This window comes from Pocillopora damicornis, chromosome 4 (genome assembly GCF_964200805.1).
Source record: "Pocillopora damicornis chromosome 4, jaPocDami1.2, whole genome shotgun sequence".
In the NCBI taxonomy this organism is placed as follows: Eukaryota; Metazoa; Cnidaria; class Anthozoa; order Scleractinia; family Pocilloporidae; genus Pocillopora; species Pocillopora damicornis.
In genome coordinates, this window is record NC_142673.1 from 20624240 (window position 1) to 20644218 (window position 19979).

At 37.4% G+C, this 19979-nt stretch overlaps 4 protein-coding genes and 1 long non-coding RNA gene across 7 annotated transcripts; 2 read left to right on the forward strand and 3 right to left on the reverse strand.

Moving 5' to 3' along the window:
- Positions 1-2115: 2115 nt before the first annotated feature.
- LOC149047211 (interferon-induced, double-stranded RNA-activated protein kinase-like) lies at positions 2116-3718 on the forward strand. The gene has a single exon (XM_089205150.1). It carries the CDS (start codon positions 2256-2258, stop codon positions 3600-3602), a length of 1347 nt encoding a protein of 448 aa, XP_089061276.1. The 5' UTR covers positions 2116-2255; the 3' UTR covers positions 3603-3718.
- Positions 3719-5005: 1287 nt separating this feature from the next.
- LOC149047212 (uncharacterized) lies at positions 5006-5202 on the reverse strand. The gene is made up of 2 exons (XR_016186223.1): positions 5113-5202; positions 5006-5048 (listed from the first exon to the last, which is right to left on the reverse strand). It is a non-coding gene; the product is annotated as an uncharacterized LOC149047212 (long non-coding RNA).
- A 1248-nt stretch (positions 5203-6450) lies between these two features.
- LOC149047213 (uncharacterized) lies at positions 6451-7535 on the forward strand. The gene is made up of 2 exons (XM_089205151.1): positions 6451-6853; positions 6927-7535. Exons 1-2 carry the CDS (start codon positions 6598-6600, stop codon positions 7394-7396), a joined length of 726 nt encoding a protein of 241 aa, XP_089061277.1. The 5' UTR covers positions 6451-6597; the 3' UTR covers positions 7397-7535.
- An 86-nt stretch (positions 7536-7621) lies between these two features.
- Positions 7622-15479, reverse strand: LOC149047214 (uncharacterized). Its single transcript, XM_089205149.1, has 17 exons — positions 15338-15479; positions 13963-14044; positions 13606-13772; positions 13393-13485; positions 12792-13008; positions 12512-12565; positions 11651-11938; positions 11440-11520; positions 10694-10793; positions 10377-10496; positions 9956-10072; positions 9616-9705; positions 9414-9491; positions 9096-9197; positions 8925-9012; positions 8425-8499; positions 7622-8336 (listed from the first exon to the last, which is right to left on the reverse strand). The coding sequence occupies exons 1-17, from the start codon at positions 15392-15394 to the stop codon at positions 8220-8222; spliced, it is 1926 nt and encodes a 641-aa protein (XP_089061275.1). The 5' UTR covers positions 15395-15479; the 3' UTR covers positions 7622-8219.
- LOC149047215 (uncharacterized) lies at positions 15470-19776 on the reverse strand. 3 transcript variants are annotated; one of them, XM_089205147.1, is made up of 8 exons: positions 18662-19776; positions 17782-18016; positions 17525-17633; positions 17058-17161; positions 16729-16844; positions 16494-16567; positions 15745-16019; positions 15470-15638 (listed from the first exon to the last, which is right to left on the reverse strand). In XM_089205147.1, the coding sequence occupies exons 1-8, from the start codon at positions 19553-19555 to the stop codon at positions 15478-15480; spliced, it is 1968 nt and encodes a 655-aa protein (XP_089061273.1). In that variant the 5' UTR covers positions 19556-19776; the 3' UTR covers positions 15470-15477. The 3 variants fall into 3 exon arrangements, with proteins under 3 accessions (XP_089061273.1, XP_089061274.1, XP_089061272.1); XM_089205148.1 differs by having other exon boundaries at positions 16768-16844; positions 17764-18016; XM_089205146.1 differs by having other exon boundaries at positions 17764-18016.
- Between the last annotated feature and the right edge of the window lie 203 nt (positions 19777-19979).

A 19979-nucleotide genomic window follows, 5' to 3' on the forward strand; every position in this document is an offset into this window, starting at 1 on the left:
ATGACTTTGGACCCATCCGACGTGTAAGTAAATCTCTGCAGCTTTACTGGCGTGCGCGACCGCTCACTATCAACCAAAAGCTTTCTCTTGGTCTTCGAGTATATCAGCGCGGGTAGCTGCGTATCACTTGAGGTCTGAAGAACCATTGTCGAATAATCCATAGTGTTCCGCTTATTCCTTCTGGACTCCGATACTTTGTGCACGTACGCTATTATGGCATCACGACATCCATCGCGCGCACTAGATGAACTCGCCATTGCATCATTACTTCTCTGTACGGAACCTTCGCCTTCCCCCATTTGCTTTCCACTGTTCGAGGTTTGTGCTGAACCTTCACCTTTCTGAGAAGTATTTGACGTTTCTTCTCTTCTGATCCAGTTCATCGCCGACGCAGGCTTAGCAGGTTTAAGTCTTCCACAGTCCTTGGTCTTCTTCCTTATACCGCTTTTGGAAGACATTCTTACAACATACCCTAAGCCTTATTGCGTCATATGAATTGCTGCTTGTGGCGAAGGTTTTGGCAACTTTCCACAAGGGACAACACCCTAAAGTCTAGTCCCCTCAACTTAGCTCCTAGGACCTCCCGTTCACGCCCCTATAGAAAGGGGCCTTTCATGTGCAAAACGTGGCTCCGAAAACACATAATTTGATTGGCTGGATTCTAGACTAACGTCTTAACTAATTTAACGCTGATTTTCTTCTCAAAAATTTCAGCTGTCTCACCTCTTACTAAAACCATTCGATCGCAGCAGCCGATTATTCTATTTACTCAGCACCCGCACCATCTATGTTATTTTTTTCTATAATTGAACGCAGTGTATTGGTGGTTTTAATATTTTATTGCAAAGATATGTTAGAAAAGATAACGATGCAAACAACCCAGCAATTCTTAACTTTTTTGTTGTTACCGAAAGAACCGTGTTAATTGCAGCGCATGCGTAGTAAGTAAAAAATTGGGATTGAATGAAAAATTGCTTTCTCGGAAATACGCCTATTTCTTGGTAACCACTCATTAGAATTTCACGAAATTTGGCGCGAAAATACTTAAGGAAATAAAAACAGGAGTATTGAGAAAAACTAAACTTTAACAAAGGAAATTCTAGATATTCCAGTGAACCTTCAACAAGGAATACTTGAACGTCTCTGTTAAATTATTAGCAAAATGGCATTAACATGTGATTATCGTTACAAGCTTGTTCATGCAAATTATGAGAGAATCTAATGACTCGATTTTCTATAAATAAACAAAACCAATTTTAAAGGCCTGTTTATATTTATTCATGTTGCCATGGCAACGGCACATACGTCAGCTTAACAATCTAAAAACTAACGTCTGTGTTGTTAACTTGCTTGATGCCATTTTTGGCGACCGAGGGATCAAGGGTTTTAGAGAAAAAGGAGAATGAAACGCAGGTATCAAAAACCGTTTTCAGCCACCTTAAGTATCAGCAAACACACATTCTGCCAGCATACACGATATACATTTATTCAGTACTGAGTTGGCAATGCATTACAGGGCAATTTCAAATATGGCTGCTTTTGGCTGTTTTGTGACCGGAGAGAGACTTTGTTGCCATGTTTTGACTCATATTTCTCCCGACAAAAGCGAAAAAAGACCAGATTAACAGTTGTTTTCACTTTAATTTATTGTGTGACAGATTTTATGACCGTTTCCATGAGAAACATCTCAGCCAGTTAGAATGACCGCGAGTCAGAAAAAACCTCAAATTTACTCAGTGGCATTGCCCCTGGACATGTCCACGATGACCGGCGATGGTCGCACAGACTTGTCAATGAAAATTTTTATTACTTTGTTTCTTTGCTACATTAGCGAACACTGTACTACTGCTCGTACTCTGAATATGACAATCAACCACAAAATTCCCTAAACCAGATAACATTAAACATAATCCAAACAATCATATAAGTCATCTGTCAATTCACGAGTTTGCTCACAGAGCACTTTGATTATATTCTTTGAAGCATGAGGGGACGCAAATCGTCTGTACTGTAAGTATCCCGGAGAGTCCCATACATTTTCTTAGACTTTTAGTCTAAGAAAATGTATGGGACTTTTTGAACGCTCCAGGTAGCTTTCCTGTAAGGTGTCATAATCCTGTTGCTGCTGACATCGATGTGACAGATAATTGCTTTTGCACTGTTTTCTTTGCCGGCTTATACCTATCATCAAGTTTCAATAGGACGGCTATCATTTTTCACAAGAATAATGAAGTTTTTGTAAATTGTGAGATCGGATGCAAGAGCACGTGTTTAACTATTTCCCTCTTCTTGCTTGGGAATGCATTAGTAAAATGCCGGCGGACCTTGAAGCCTCCAATAAGCTGGAAATACCAAATAAACGGGAAGTGAAATCGCGAAAAAATACTCCCGAGGAGAAACGAAAACAAAATAGAGAATGGAGAAAGCGAAAGCGAAAGCGACAGCAGAAGAATGCGAGTAATCTGGCTCTGCTCGCTAATACTGAAGTTCTGCTGAGAATCAATGATGGACCAAATGTGGCTGAGACGAGCTTGGTAGATAAGAAATCGTTTTCTCTAAATCTGGATACAGAACAGGTAGGCAACGAAAGCGGACTTATCGTGCTTGAGGCTAATTCTAAAGAAGAAATGGTAAGTAATGCGAAGAGACCACGATTAACAACCCTCTTGGATGTACATTGTTCAAGATCTGCAACAATGCTTCGGATGGCGCTTGGAGACGACGCAAGACGCAAGCCGACTCAACATTCAAGGTCATTTTTGGCACAGACAACGTTTCAACGCATTGTTAGTCAGAAAAATATCCATTTTAAGAGTATGTCAGATAAAGAATTCAAATGCAACTTTAAAGAATTGATTCCGGAACATTTGGAGTATCTAACCCAACATTCCGTTGGTAGTGGAAGTTTTGGCCAATGCTTCAAAGCAAGTTACCGCGGGATCGCCGTTATTGTGAAGCAAATGACACACAATGACAACGCCGGAGAACAGGACAGGGCAAAGAAAAACCTTCTTCATGAAGCAGGGGTTATAACTGCATTGGGGGATCATGCCAACCTCCCAATGTTGTTTGGAGTAGTTACAAAGAGCTTGCCCCTATGCCTTGTTCTACAGTTCCATGGCATCAACCAAGAAAGCACTACTCTTCATCAGGCAGCAAGCAAAAACCTGCTTAATTCAACAGATTGTATTTCACTGTTTATAGAGATAGCTTCCACCTTGAGCTATGTTCATTCAAAAGGCTACCTTCATAATGACGTAAAAGCTAACAATGTAGTATTGGAAAGAAAGTCCGACTCTGCGAAATACGACCCGATTCTTATTGATTTCGGTAAAAGCACCAAGCTGGGGTTGCCATCCTCAAAACGAAGTTCGTCCTGCTCTTCAAGAAAGATCTATTTAGCCCCAGAAGTCCAAAAAGAAAGACGTTACAGCATTTCTAGTGACATTTACTCTTTAGGAAGAATGCTGAAGGCTGTGTCGTGTTTAATAGGTTTTTATGAGAAGGTGCGGGTGCTTGTGAAAAAAGCCACTGACCAAAACCCGGGTGATAGGCCTACTGTTGAAGAATTTTTGCAACAAATCTCTACAATTATACCATAGGTATTTCGCTAGTTCTTTTTCCCATGCCATGTGTTCGGAACAACATATTCATGATAAGTGATGCGGAAACGCTCGATTTTTTTCGACAGAAAGCCACCACAGAAACTGTAACAAAATAAACTGAAATCCTTGGTTTCTTTCTTTCTAAATTTAAATTAATGTTCTATTTAGCATTTAAGAGGCAGTAGAATGGCAAGTGAATGTTTCTTTTTATAAACAAAGCAGTTGAGTAAGTCGAGTTGTTTGCTGAACTGTTTTCACTGTGGTGTTTCCACGATACATTGAAATTCGCGTTTCGTTGGTTAACAAAATCATAATTTTAAATATACTTTACAGTAAGAATTATGTGAAAAGATAGAGGGGCCGCAGCCAGGATAAAACATCTTGTAAAATTTAAAAAACGATCTCTGGCTAAAACTTTTAAAAATACAGTTACAGTTACAGTTCATCCGTCCCTCCTAAAATCTGGAAACGTTATGTTGATGATAGCTTCTGCATTATCAAAAAAGACAATGTGCGAGCTTTCCATGACACATTAAATTCAATTGACGCCAACATCTCTTTCACCATCGAAATTGAAAGTGACAATAAGATCTCATTTCTCGACACTTTGGTCACCCGTAGAAATGGCACCATCGCTGTAGATGTTTACAGAAAACCTACGCACACGGACAGATATCTAGACTACAATTCTCACCATGATAATAAACACAAGGCCAGCACAGCAGCAACCCTTCTACACAGAGCCCTAAAGCTACCCAACTCCTCCGAAGGAAAAGAACGAGAACTAAATCGAGTTTATTCAGCACTTAAGTCTAATGGTTATCCATCGATTTTCATTAAAAACATCCAGACCAAAAAAACCCGACGCTCAACAGTGTTTTCCCCGGAGGAACTTGTTGGCACATTTTTCAAGATGGTCGAGGCGTCCGAATCACGCAAGTTGTTCGCCTCTCTTCTATACATTAAAGGCGTAACAGAACCTCTGACTCGTGTCCTCAAAAAACACGACATCACAGTGGTGAACAAACCACTTATCACCCTCCAACAACAGTTCCCGGCCCCAAAATTTCGACCATTATTGGAATCTCAAACAAATGTTGTTTATAAAATTCCTTGTGGTGACTGTTCATGGTGTTATATTGGTGAGACTGGCAGGGCCTTCAACACAAGAAAGAAAGAACACCTCAGAAATGTGAAAACCGCGGCAAAAGGCTCAAGAATTTCCAATCACGTCTGGGCCAATACTCACGCAATAGACTTTGATAATGCATCTATTATTGACAAAGGCAGTTTTAGAACAAGAAAAACACTAGAAGCGTGGCATTCCAAGTTAACTCCCAATGCGGACAACAATTCCTGTCCTTTGCCCGGACAATACAACATTCTTTTTAACAAACATTCTTAGTTATTAGCATTTTTAATTTCCTACTTTATACTTCACACCTAGTATTTTTAACAAACATTCTTAGTTATTAGCATTTTTAATTTCCTACTTTGTACTTCACACCTAGTATTTCTTACCTTTTTATCATTTTACCCGTTGAAGGCTGTAGCGCAAACAGCCGAAAGCTCGTATTTTTAAAAGTTTTAGCCAGAGATCGTTTTTTAAATTTTACAAGTAAGAATTATATTTTTGACCGACAACCAATAGCATTCTTTTTTTTATGAAACGATAATAAAGGTTCTTCTCTTATGGCTTCAAAACGGCCTGTCTCTTTTGAAGTGAGTTGTTCGTTTGTCTCGATTCCCTAACCGATGAACCTTCTCAGTTTTCGATCCTGCAAACTTTATCAGAGCATGATGATTCAGCGAAAGGAACATTTCCAACCTGGGTTTCATCAAAAGACGAAGAAGGACATTCTACTTGCAGTTGTGGTTTCCTTACGGTAACCTCCTCTTGACTTTCGTTTTGATCAGCTCTCGTTGTTTCCTCACGGTCACTGATTTCAGTTTTCCGCTTAACTGCAACAGTCTTCTGGAATTTTCTGTTGAACTTCTTCCTTTGTTTTCGTACCTTTGTTCTTCTGCGCTTTTCTTCAATTGAATGTTTTCTGAACCTCGGCATCATGCAAAATTACTTGCTTGCTCCAGCCCTGAGAGATCGTTCTTCGCTTAAGAAGGTTTAATCCGTAATCACTGACACGCGTAATTATCGCACGTTTGTATGCAAAGACTTCCTTTTGTCTTTTGAAGTAGAATTAGCATAGCCTAAACCACTGATGCGTTCAACTTTTGAAAAGCCTCTTCTCGAATCCCTTTTTGTATTTGTTCACAAAGTGTAACATATAAAGTCTGTAGTACTTTGCATTCTTTCGAAACTCAGTTGATTATCTTGAAAATTGAAGTTGCTGGCTCACATACATTCGGATGAAGTGATACTTCTCCCACATCTAACGCTGTATTATTTCCTTTGTTTTACTGAGGACGTTACTAATTTTCTTTGTTTCAATTATAACATTAAAGTGAGACTTATTCTTCAGTTTCAGTCATTGGCCAAGTGCGCAATTTCGACTAAAACTCAAGACAGTAAGTAACTGCCGTTTGCAATTTGAAGTTCTCGACATCACGCAAAATTACTTGGTCGCTCCAAAGAAAAATCCTTCAGTTCGCTTAAGGCTCTAATCCGTGACTGACACGCGTAATTATCACACATTTGTATCCAAAGAGTTTCTTTTGTCTTTTCAAAAAGAATTGCATAGCCTCAACTGATGCATTGAAGTTTTGAAAAAAAAAGCCTCTTCTCGAATCTCTCTCTTTTTAATATCTCTCTTTTTTTACAAAGTGCAATATTTTAAGTCTGTAGCAGTTTGCATTCTTTTGTAACTCACAAACATTAATCAAGCGATACTTCCGGCCCATATCTAACAGTTTCAGGACGTTCTTAATTTTCTTTGTTTCAATTATAACATGAAAGTGAGACTTTGAGACATTTTCTTCAGTTTCCGTTATTGGCCAAGTGCACAATTTCGACTCAAACTCACGAGAGTTAGTCATGCCGTTTGCAGTTTTCTGTCGCTTTTGTGGGAAAAAATTCAAAACAGGTGTTTCTCTAAGAAAACACTACGAACTGAAGCATCATGAAGACAGCCTTTTTGAGACAACAAACATATTTGTGGATGAATTTGGCAATCGCTGCGATGAGCCAAAAGCAACTGTGCTTGGAAACGACGCAGAACTTCAAGAATATCTGAAATGGCTATCCGCTTTGGTGGAGAGAATAAACATGTCATTGGTACCTGATCATCCAGGTGAATACTATGGTTTAAATATTTCTCTGTTTTGGAAGCTGTTGTTAACACGGTTCGGTTCATTTCTTGATAGGAAAGTGGTGTCATATCGACTGTTTTCAAGTACCCGAGCGGTATTTTCGTCACATTTTGCATCGGTTGGAAAGTCCGAGGCTTGATAGTGTTCGCGATGTTTCACACCGCCGCCAGCCTATTTTTAAAAGAACGGCAAGACGATTGTCGTACAAAATATTTGAGGAGCAAACGTTCAAAAGGATTCTAGAAGAGCAGGACTCTTTGCTGTTTAAGTCCCATGCATTGTTCAGTAACCAGGACGAAGTTCCTGATATTTCAAATATGGAAGCTGAGGCGGCTCTTGAATTTGCCAAAGCAAGGGCAAAAAAACCAGTACCACGACCAACGAGTCGATCGTCAATGGAAATTAGCACGGGGGAGGGCCGTTCCACTCGAGAAGTTGAGTTAATTTGGTGGCCAAGCTTATACTCGAGATCGCTTTATGGGAAACTGACTCTGCGTTTCTATGTCAAAAAAACTTCAATTTAGAAGTTCAACAATTTCATTTTTTGTTCCTGTTAACGCTTAAACTTTTACACTTTAAAGAACTATAAATACATCATTTACAATTAGGTCCACAAGAAACTACTTATAATTAATTATGTTGAGTATTTCCGGATGAATAAGATAGGACTTAATAAAAGTGGTTTCACTTTTGTGATCTTTCGTGTAAATCGACCCCAACTATTCAGTAAAAAGAAACACAAAGAATGATTTCATTTTTTTTTCTTTTTCTTTATTTCTTTTTGGAATCTCAACTCAAATGGCATTAAAACAATGACGGAGGGACATACATACAATCAAGCATTTAGCTTATGTAGCTGGCCGGATGTAATACGCACGTGGAATTCATACGATCGGCGAACCCTAAACATTTTTCTCGCGGCTTCAATGGAAAAACTTTAGCGCACGTTTATTCCGATACCTGCGCAGACTATCATGCCCCAACAGCATCTGCTTTTAAAACAAAACCCACGATATGTCGATAATCAGGTTACGTAGAATGAGAATTATAATTTGAAAGTCAAGCCTCGTTGTTAAGCGCAACTTTTGGGTGTAATATTGAGACAAAAACCATAGCAGCAGAAAACGTTTTGTCAGACTTGGGCCAGGGATATGTTACGAAGGGGTTATCACCCTTACCGTTACCAACTCATTGTTCACATGGGAACCTTACGACAAATAAAGCCTTTTGTTCAATGCGTTCACCACCGTTTTTTTATGAATGGAAAATAATAGATTTCAACTAATCATTCTTTACATGCGTCATGGCAACTGAACATAAGATGACGATAACAGTAGTTGTAAAGTCTCAAATTCTAGCTCCCATAGCCAAAAGGATGTCTGTGACTCTCTCTCTCAAATGAAATGCTGAAGCTTGGTTATACCACTGGAGAATTTTGTCTGAAAGAAGCTCGCCTACTGGAAACTAAAAGAGAGAAAACAAACAGAGAATCATTGTCTTGCTCAGCTGAGATGGAAATTATGTTTTAAAATGTTTATAACCTTATCCTAACCTTTCGCCTTGAGAATTCTTCGAAGAACAGCATAACAAATACTCCGCAATCATACCCGTTTTCTTGCTGAGGTACCTAAGGGTTCAAGAATGCCGTTATTTATCCATTTGTCTTTTTAAATATTACTATCATAACTACAGTGGTCTCTAAATGTTTCTCACCACTGGAGTTACAGTCTGACAATGGTTATTGGGTTGCTTTAACTGATTTGAGTAGACATGAATTATTCTTTATAGAATTACCAATAAGTTTATATTTAATGCACCAGATATCTATAGTTGGATTTTATTCTGCTAATTCACAGTAAATGACAAAAAGACAAGCTGTATAACCAAACATTCACCACCATCGTAATACTATCCAATTTTTTCAGTACTTCAGTCAGCCTCAGTACAAGATAGTGTTTCCTATCTACATTTAGATACTTTAGCATTAATTTTGCCCTGAAAAATGCAACTTGAAATGACAACCCTTAAGAAGAAGACTAGAGATTTTAATACCTTGGGATAGAGGACAGGCATAGTCTTGGAAGTAAAGTGTGGACTTGGACATTCATTCATTTTAGCCGTCCACTCACATTCTATAAAACTAAAAACAAACAAATGATACAGTTGCTGTACTGCAGGAGGTGTCTGGTGTTTAAAAAAAAATGAAAATAGTATAGTGCATACCTTCTGATAATGTTTGCTTCTTGTTCTCGTGAGGAGGGAGAACAAGTGAAGTTCTTTCTATCTGAGCCATAAACAATGGAGTCAATCATCAGAATTGGAACTCTAAAAAGAAGATTCCACTGCAATATTAATTTTCTCTTCAGTTGGTGTCTTTTCCCAACAAGAATTAGTCAAAATCCTCAACTTCACCATTCAACAAAGTTATTGCTACAACACGAAGCCCTCAATGCATTTTAGATCAAACATCATTAGATGACTTGAGCATACTTTTTTCTATTTTTAGAAAGGCTTAAAGACAATGTTTCTGCTAAAGCTTACACAGCACAGCCATCATCCTTTCTTCTTCTGCTTGTGAGTGTTGGTAGATTATATATCACAGATAGGAACCAATGCCCACTAAAAATAAAACAAACAGTGACACTGTTTATATTATGACAATGGTGTTTGCAGAGAAAAATAGCATAGAGAGAGATAGATATAAAATAAGCAACAATAATAATTATCATGAACTTTTAAATACCTTCTACATACTGGAATGAAAATAAACTTCTTTTTGAAAATGTCCACTCTCCTTGTAAACTTAGATGCTTCGACATATCTTTCATCAGGACTGACAGATGCATAGAGAGGCAAATAATTATTAAAGACCATCAGCATGTACGAGAAACATGTATAATAATTATAAAAAATAATATTGTCTTTATTAATGTACTTCAAAGAAAACCAACCATATTGGGTACATGTATATCATTAGGATGGTTCAGCTTACCAACAATTACTACAAGAGCTATTTTTTGCAGGACAAGAGATGACACTGCTTTAAGTGTTTAAATCTAAGTGCAAAGAAAACAATTAATTACCTAGGCAAGACAAAGATTTCTCCAATCTGAACTCTTGTTGACAGCTTAGTGTAAAAAAAGGAGCTAAACACATGAATGCTGTCATGCAAATCCTGGTCCAATGATTGGGATATGTACCTATTAAAAGCAGAAAGATGATTAAATTTGGAAAGCAATTTTTCACTGCCATTAATCAATTGATTAGCACAACAATCTCAAATGGTGGATTTTAAAGAGGATGAAGTATGAGCTCTTTGCATCAGCAACCCCTTTAACATAGGGCAAAATTTTAGCCAAAAAATTGAAGGAAAAGAATAATAATAAATTATTTGTGATGTTTTACATTTACCTGAGGACACATTAAAAAAAAAAAAAACAGCTACATTTGCAGGTTCTCACTAAATCAAGTACAGTGATATTCTTACATTGATATATTACTTACATAAGAAAAAAGTCAACAATGGAATCATTGACTTCCATCCCATTCTTCAATGTGGCAAGGTCCATCTGTAAGACCTGGATTTTTGCTACTGCTGGTGGTGGTGGAAACACAGCTATTACCCTGGAATCATGAAAACAAATGAAAATTAAATAATATTTATAAATAGCATAATCTCAAACAAAAGCAAGAAAACTTTGAAACTGAAAATAAGGAAGTTAATACCCCATGATAAAAGTACATTAGACCATGAAAACAACAGCGTATTGACCATTGTTGGTGTAACTTGATTTCGAAACAGACCATTTTTAAAAAGATACCTGTCTTGATCAGTCGAAGTATTTTCTTTGCCAGCAACATTGGATGGTCTTTGATGGAGATGTTCATCAACAAGTAAGGCATGATTTTTGTGGCTTGCACCTACAGTATTACACATAAAAGTGTATATGTAAATTGCTTTCAAGACAGAGCAAGAGCGCATTGGAGTTTCAAAGTGCCAACTAAGCTAAGTGGAGAGAAGGTGATGTAGTTGAGTGTGAGGTTTTGCATGAGCTTGGAAAAATAGTTAAATAACGAAAAAAACCTGAGATAGTTTTCTCTTAGTAAGTGAGAAATAGGAGTAGCACCAAACTCATTCTATCTATGACAAAGTGACAGCCATGTTTATGATCACACTGGTGTACTGTAGAAGTAGTAAAATTTTGTTGGTTTTGGATCATTTTAGTAAACACACGTGCAGATGTGTTTATCAAACACATTCTACAGACTCATACATCAGTGACCTTTAAACCAGAAGAGCCAAAACAATGCTATCAATACACTCTCTTGATTTTTCTTTGAAATATACCACTAAGACATTTTTCAAAATTTGCTTGAATCTTGATCCCTTTAGAGCTACAGTGGCACTATGAGAGTCATGGGTCTAATGCCTTTGCGTTACTACACGTCCATTAGTGCAAAAAGAATTTCCCCATAGCTCATAAAAGTATATTACAGTTTTAAACCAGTGACTAAAGATCAGCAGTGCAAACATACTGTATCTGTGTTCAAAGTATTTTGGTTTTACCTTTTGCAATCTCTGGTTGATTTTGAATTGCCTTTGAAAATTTGCTGGGCATTTTCTGCTGCTGGAACACTTTCAGGTCACCTGTGATGGACATAAAAAGCTACATTTCAACCTTAAGCAAAATAGGCCAATGAACAGATAGGAATAGAATAGAGCTGGGTATTATTGGCTCAATCAATAAACCTACCCCACCATATGATGTCTGACTTACCTTGCATTTTGCTGGTAAAGCCAAAGGAATTGGAAATCATATTTTCATATTCACAATTCCATTCATGTCTGTTGTAAACAAACTGTGGCTTGAAACCATCATGCACATGGCATGTTCTTTTCTCATCAAATACATACTCGAAGAAATCCTCCCCAAACATCATGAACATGAGTTTGTCCAAAAGTTTGATCCAGAGGATATCACTTGATTCCCAGGAAATGGACTTTGCTTTCCAACCACAGCCAGAAAAGTAGAATTGAAAAGTGTTCTGATTTTCCAATGTCTTTCCTGTAATGAGAGAAAACTCTCTATTCAAAAGTTTGGTGAAGTGCAAACCAATGAATTGTTTAAATTAATAACTGTTCAATGAAAAAGTAAAAAAAAAAAAAAAAAGAGGACAGAGGAGCCAGTTAAACTTTTGCGAAGTGCATGAGAGAATTCTGAATGTATTGTGAATCCCTAGCAGACCAAGAATGAAGCTAATTTATGAAAATAACTGCTATACTCCAAGCCACACATCACACATCACACATCAATAAAGATAGCAAGTAATTAATAAAGATAACACTACCTTTCAATCAAGTTGATGGTACTTTTTTGGATCATACTTTCTATTCTTGTTGCTTTTTTTTTTTTTTTAATTTAACAGTTCCATCCAAACAGAGTATAGATTAATCTTATTTTGGCAACTTCTACAGTTTCTAAGTTATGAAGTTTTTGAGGTTATGATAGGGCATTGGGCAAGAACCAAAGCATTTTTTGGAGAATTCACGAGTTTATTCAAAGCCAATTAGCTTCTATTTCAAGAAAAGCAGGAGTAATGTCAGTGAGGGCAAGAATGCACAATAAATTAATGCTTACCATGAATTGACTTTAAGGCTTCTCGGAGAGAAAGACGAAAAAACAACATCCGTTCTGCATAAAAGTGCACCAGCATTTGTTCAACTGTAATTCAATGGAAATCAATATCTAACTTAGAAATAAATGGCCACTTTAATTGGTTTCCTACACAATCAGGGTCCATATTCTCATTAAATACATTACCTTCCTTGCACTGTCTTTTTTTCACAGTCAAACAGAAACACACACCCTTTCAACAACTGCCAATTCATTATCAGTATTGGTTACTATTTACACTTACTTGATGAGGCTTCCCCATGCTGATCATGGCTTGTGGCTTTAAGCCAAAGCTGACGCTGGTCCTTATGGGATGCTTCAAATCCCTGCTGACTAAACTCAGTCATTGACAAAAAGCGTCTCATAAGCATGGGGGCATGGTCAATAAGCAAGTGCCCATAATCCCCAGTTCCAAGGCTGCTTCCAAAAATATCTTTCAAAAGGAAACCCCATTCCTTACACTACAATTAAGAAGGGAAAAAGAACAAAGCAAACTCAAAAACCTGTGCACTAGATACTCACAAGTTATCATGGACAAGGATTCTATTTGGCATTTACCACTGATTCACATTGTGGGGAAGGTGATTGACAAACCTATTTTATCAGGACTGATTAAATAAGTATGTACAGTTCATAATGAAGCTTGCAACAATATACACAAAAAGAAAGCCATGTGTTTTGCATTTTATATAACATTCAAGTGTATTTTATATTCAATCACAAACATAGTTGTAAAAAGGTTAAATAATCCCTTTTCATCAGCAACATGCTCTCTTAATCTTAGGGGTATGCATGAACATGTACATAACTAACACTTTGGCAATAAAAATGAGGAAATATTAGACCTTGACATCAAAAAGATCTATTTCTCCTTGCTCTGTATCATCAAATACTCTTGATCTTGTCACCTGTGCGATTTCCTTCCATTCTCTACAAACCTAAATACATGAAATGAATAACTTGGTAAAAGACCTGGTGTCAGAAACACAATAATTATTCCTTAAAAGCATGCTAATTAACAAAGCAGTTGGAGAATTTTTAAATCACCATTAATTTACCCTTGTCAACATTTCCAGATGCTTCTTTGCAACATACTCTACAACCACACTACTTTCTATACCAACAGTATTTTGTGGTGAGCGGCACAGCATTTTAAAATTGTCAGATAACTCAGCTAACTCTTTTTGCCATGCTCCAAGGCGATCTTCCATATTGATTTTCACAGCTATAAAAGAAAAAACAAAAAAACAATCATAAAGACTGTGGCATAAAGGTGTTAGGTGTTTAACTAGTACATTTACAATACATTCAGTGAACATTTAATAATTGTCATTAACGGCTATTGATTTCTCCCCAGCAAAAGAGCCAAATTCTATACAAAATAGAGCCACAGGAAACAAGTTTAAAAAACAAACCTGAGCCTTCTAAATCAATCATCTCAGTGTGAGTTCCAAAGTCTCGAAGAAACTTGTGCTTCCTCAAGGCATCAACAAAATACTACATACAAAAAACAGAACAAGCAACCACTTTTTTAACTGTACAACAACTGTATATTGCTGTTATAAGGATGTGCCAACATCCATACGAAATTGTACACAGGATATAAGGGTGTCAAACCAACCTGTTACAGCACAATAATTCTTATATAAACACAAGCAACTAAAAGAAGAATCTCTAGGTTATACTGCACTTTTGGGTGTGCCACCTTAAAGTCCAGCCTATTAAATAAGATCATTGAAAGAGTGTAAAAATACAAAAATGCTGGGTTATACTGCACTTTTGGGTGTGCCACCTTAAAGTACAGCTAACTAAATAAGATCATTGAAAGAGTGTAAAAATACAAAAATGCTGGGTTATACTGCACTTTTGGGTGTGCCACCTTAAAGTACAGCCCACTGAATAAGATCATTGAAAGAGTGTAAAAATACAAAAATGCTGGGTTATACTGCACTTTTGGGTGTGCCACCTTAAAGTCCAGCCTACTGAATAAGATCATTGAAGGAGTGTAAAAATACAAAAATGCTGGGCTATACTGCACTTTTGGGTGTGCCACCTTAAAGTACAGCCCACTGAATAAGATCATTGAAAGAGTGTAAAAATACAAAAATGCTGGGTGAAACTGCACTTTTGGGTGTGCCACCTTAAAGTACAGCTAACTAAATAAGATCATTGAAAGAGTGTACAAATACAAAAATGCTGGGTTATACTGCACTTTTGGGTGTGCCACCTTAAAGTACAGCCTACTAAATAAGATCATTGAAAGAGTGTAAAAATACAAAAATGCTGGGTTATACTGCACTTTTGGGTGTGCCACCTTAAAGTACAGCCTACTGAATAAGATCATTGAAAGAGTGTAAAAATACAAAAATGCTGGGTTAAACTGCACTTTTGGGTGTGCCACCTTAAAGTACAGCCTACTAAATAAGATCATTGAAAGAGTGTAAAAACACAAAAATGCTGGGTTAAACTGCACTTTTGGGTGTGCCACCTTAAAGTCCAGCCTACTAAATAAGATCATTGAAAGAGTGTAAAAATACAAAAATTCTGGGTTATACTGCACTTTAGGGTGTGCCACCTTTAAGTACAGCCTACTGAATAAGATCATTGAAAGAGTGTAAAAATACAAAAATGCTGGGTTATACTGCACTTTTGGGTGTGCCACCTTAAAGTCCAGCCTACTAAATAAGATCTTTGAAAGACCTTTGGCAAGAAAGAAACTCTAAGTTCATGGATCTCCTAGGAAAGGTAACTACTGCATAGTGTGAAATTGAAAATGAAGCAAGTACTTACAAATGGTGCCCATTTTGATAGCGCTCTCCGACGAAACATCTGGGCGCTGCACAACATAAACCACACCTCTAGACTTAACGAACAATAAACTTGAACTGTTGAACCACAAGTGAAGGTACTTGCCAATGCCACATCTGCTATCAAAGACTTACATCAATACGGGACTGACAAAATGTAACACGGTTAAGAATGAAATTCTTGGCAGTGTTTACATCCATGTAGGAGAGCTTTAACTTGTCCAGTGGAAGGGAGAGTCCCACAATCTCCTCAAGGTTTTGAAGAATTTCAAATTCTGTTGGACCTGAAATGTGTTTATCACAATGAGAAAAATAATAGATACCCACAAAGCAAATCAATTTTAAAATAATAAAATAAACAGTAAGCCAGTAATTCAACCACTCACGCACCTGACATAGAGCTCACGTGAATATTCTGTTTTGAAATGGCAGACTCCTGACCACTCTTCTTCTTAACAGAAATTCTATCACCATGAAAAGACTCTGGGCCAAAGCACTTCAGGGCTTGATTGGCTTCTGGAAGTGAACCAATCTTGTAGGCAATCAGACCAATGGACGCAAGCAACTGCTCTGTATTGCGCATCTCCATATGGAGAGCACACAACTGAATGCTAGTAAGCTCTTCATCAAGGAGAAAAAGGAGATCATCCCGAATTCCAGTTGATCTGCAAATACATGAATAACAATGATGCATTTACAATGTATTTATAAATAAAAAATCATAGCCTCATGAAGACCATGGCAATAAATAAATGGGAATAACTCAATGAAACTTAAAACTCAAGAAACAATGTTAAATAAAAATGACAATGATGACTTTATTTAAGTCTCAAGGGTATTTAGCCAAGCACAAGTGCTCTTGACTAATAATTAAACAAAAAGAGACAACCCAAAATCAATGAAGTCAAATGTTGGTTTTCCATTAAAGGGGAAAACTAGAGTGCCTGGATAAAAAACCTCTCAGAGGAGATCAGAGAGCCAACAAATCATACTGTGCTTTGTCTAGGAACAGATCCAGATTGGTGGAAGGTGGCTGCTCTCACCAATGCATCAACTCTGATACCCAAAAGGCCACAAGCACTTCCTAAGTAAGCCTGTTCATTAAGTAATGATCATGAAAGGCTAAACTAAAAATATACCTGCCTATGTTACACTTGCTTCGTAGGCATTCCAGGCAGGTTTCATCTGGGGCTACATCATGACATTTGCAACCCTAATGGGGATTGGAATTATCTCAAATTAAATTAATATTATCTTACAAAATTTTGTGGTTGCATTGTTAGTGAAGACTGCAGCTTGTGTATTGCAACTGATGAACTTCAACGACTAAAAAAATGCTTATACATCCACATGTACACCAACACAAATACTAACCCTGATTGCATTGCATATAAAGCAAAATTCCACATTTACCCCTCGACCACCAAGTTGAAAATCAAGATCCCCTTTCTTTACCAAAAGAAGGATCAGTGTTTTGTAGTCCAATGAAACTAAGATATGACAAAAAACAACAATAATAAAGAATTATGATGATATACATGTAGAAAAATAACTTATTGTTTAAAATATTGGTCAGCTTCACTGATAATGGAAAAAAAACTCTCAAGTTTCAAAAAAAGAAAGTCAGCATCCCCCCTCCCTTAAAAGATCAGGGTTGTTCTTGCAAACAACCTTTATGCGATAAACTGGCAGAAACATCTTACCATCAAATTCTACATTGAACTTGATGCCATCAACAAAAATTCCTTGGTTCTTGATAATTCTCTTTTGCTCATTCACATCCTTTAGAAGTACCTTCAGGCTTTCCCTATCAAAATAACATTAGGCATAAAGACAATCAATGAAACTTATTATTTATTGAGCTTGTGTTGGAGTAAGGTTCTTATATTGCAAAAGGGTTTGTAGTTTTTTTTTTTCTTTCTGTCTAATTATGTGTGGGTATTTTTTTGGTTGTGTGTGTGGGTGTTACATTTGTCAGATCTTGGAGCCACTGGAAAGCCAACATTACAACAATGAAAACTGTCATATATAGTCTACAAAACTACAGGCTTTCAGTACGGAGAGCTTAAATGGAAAAGTGTCTATACTGTGGGTGGTAAACAGTTCATAACCATGCCAAGCAAAGGAGAAAAAGTATTTTGGTAACATAGAATAGAAATTGATGATGAACCTGTTTTCTTTACAATTGGCAATGGCCAGTGGGTAAACAGACTTTGCACTCTGTATGCTGTATACAGGATTAAGACGGGCAACCAGACCTACCAACACCTGATTTCTACCTGATCATAAAAAAATAATAATAGAAACAGTTATTATTTCATTCACATTCATGGGACCAAAATTATACACAGCTACACATTTACTCTGAGATAAGGTATTGTTCTATAATTTATAACAGCATACTTAAACCTGACAGTCTGTATTTACCACAAAAGGGTCTTCCATCTATCTTGATCAGAAGTTTGAGAGTTGGTGAGCACATCTTATGCAGCCTTTGCTCACGAACAATCAGCTCCAAAACAGGATACAAATCCACCTGATAACCTTGTAAAGGAGTTGGCACCTTTTTCACATCCATGTATTCTTTACAAACTCCAAAGATCACTTTTTTGGCAGCCTTTATTTGATTAAGATTTAACAATATTGGTGTGTCAGAGGATTTCTAAAATGGATACCAAAGAAAGAAAGCAAAACAAAAATTAAAAACTACAAAATTAACATGGAAAACACATTGATAACTGAGGGTTAAAAAATCAGCCATTATCATTGTAATAATAAATAATAATAAGACTTTCACTTCTTGAATCACTTTCAAGCATTTAATTTGTTACTATAGCACTGCTTCCAAGTTGGGATAAATCTGAGTGCGGACATGTCCTTTACAAAAGAAGGAGCCCTTCTGAGAGATCAACACTATGCAATGCTGCCTCTCCACCCTTGAAATTAATGATTGACGCCATCCTAAAGTTGTGCTAAGCTGGCAACAATTTCTCAGTCTCAAAAACTCTTCAGGGAAGTTTACGGTGTCAATGGTCTTTCTACATCTTAGAGGCAGAGAAGCCAAAATTCTAAAACTTTTAAAGCCTTTTTACCACCGATCCTACTGTATCTTAAAAACGGAAATTTTCATGAGCGACTAAACTTCAAGCAAATAATGACAATTTGTCAAAAAAACGGCTTTTTGAAAAGAGCGAATGTGACTGTTAGGAACTTCCCTTTAGGCTGGTTATTGATTTGTGATAGCGGTCGCCATAAAGTAGGCAAAACATTTAGCCTTGTAACATTGATTGCTAAGAATAAACCTTACCCCTGTCCTTCCAAGTTTGGTGATATTGATTACGGCTTGCCAAGTATTACCAGATATCCTTGCCTTGGTCTTGAAATATAGTAACACCCAATCTGGAACTCGGAGGCTTTCCACGTATAAAGAAAACGTTTCATCGCCAACAAGCTCTTCCACTGTCCTTTTAACTCCTTTCTTCAGGGCCACATCCTCCACAATCTCATTTACGATAGCTTTCGCCTCAGGATCATCAAAGGCACACATGCTGGAAAGCACCGTTGACAAATTCTCCCGGCTCCTTTCACAGATGCCTTGTACATCTTGGAGAACGCGGCTCCCCCTTTTTTTAATAAGGAAAGTCTTTTCTGGGGTCTCCAAATCATTTCTTTCACAAATCTCCTTAAGATTTGGGGAACTAAGACTGCCACTGCTTGGAGGAGTCAAATGAACCGGGACAGGCGTTTCTTTCGTCTTAGGAGTGTTGAATTGAGGAGGCATTGAAAGGCGCCGAGCTGCACGTGGTCGCTCGCAATTCACGTCGTCGTCGTCTCCTTTAAGGGAACTAAAATCCAAGCCATTCAGAAATTCTTTCACCTTATAAATCGCGGCGGATCCTCGTTCTTCAGAACTTGTTTTCTTCCTTAGAATAGCCGATACAAGCCCAAAAGATGAGCAAACAACTTCGAATGCACTTGAACTTTTCTTGTTGACGAAAGGGCGCCCATCAAGAAGCCAAAGTTTGCCGCTTTCAACTCTGCAGAAATCTTCAGGAAAAGTTTTCACGATCGGCGATCGCTTTAAATATTGTAAGGGAGTTATTCCACAAATTTCAGTTGTGAGCACGTACCAGTAACTCTGATCGCTTAATCCCTCACTGACCACGCGAGAGAAGGTCGAAAAACCTTTCCTCGGCGCCATTTTGAGTGGAATATCTGGAAAATCTTCATGCACATCGGAAACTACATGCACTGAAAAGCAATCTGGGAAAAAATACCAAACATTGTCCAGATCCAACCGGAAGAGGCGCTAACGATACTAACCATGCAAACGCTGACATAAATATCTCATATTTAATGAGATTAAATCACCTACGGAGCTTGATATGTACTTACAGTGCAGACGATTTGCGTCCCCTCATGATTAAATAACAAATAAAGTAAATAAACTATTTTACCAAAGATAAGACGTTAACTACGTAGACGTCAACCATATTTAGTGGTGATAAAAATATACAAAATTTCAAACAGCTGGAAAGGATGTAAATTCAAATTAGCTTAAGGTTTGTTGTCATCGCCTGGACTCACGAACGTAAAGTTTTTCGCGATACCAACTTAAAATACCT

Bases quoted from the DNA above. Each gene is read 5' to 3' on its own strand.
- LOC149047211 (XM_089205150.1), top strand. From the start codon at position 2,256: ATGCAAGAGCACGTGTTTAACTATTTCCCTCTTCTTGCTTGGGAATGC.
- LOC149047214 (XM_089205149.1), bottom strand. From the start codon at position 15,394: ATGTTGTGCAGCGCCCAGATGTTTCGTCGGAGAGCGCTATCAAAATGG. The intron at 13,486-13,605 runs GTAAATTAATGG...TCATGTATTTAG, and splicing joins ATCTGGAAATGTTGACAAGG to GTTTGTAGAGAATGGAAGGA. The intron at 9,013-9,095 runs GTATGCACTATA...GTTTGTTTTTAG, and splicing joins GAAGCAAACATTATCAGAAG to TTTTATAGAATGTGAGTGGA.
- LOC149047215 (XM_089205146.1), bottom strand. From the start codon at position 19,555: ATGGCGCCGAGGAAAGGTTTTTCGACCTTCTCTCGCGTGGTCAGTGAG. The intron at 17,634-17,763 runs GTTTAAGTATGC...TTTTATGATCAG, and splicing joins TGGTAAATACAGACTGTCAG to GTAGAAATCAGGTGTTGGTA. The intron at 15,639-15,744 runs GTGCGTGAGTGG...AACACATTTCAG, and splicing joins TCACGTGAGCTCTATGTCAG to GTCCAACAGAATTTGAAATT.
- LOC149047213 (XM_089205151.1), top strand. From the start codon at position 6,598: ATGCCGTTTGCAGTTTTCTGTCGCTTTTGTGGGAAAAAATTCAAAACA. The intron at 6,854-6,926 runs GTGAATACTATG...ATTTCTTGATAG, and splicing joins ATTGGTACCTGATCATCCAG to GAAAGTGGTGTCATATCGAC.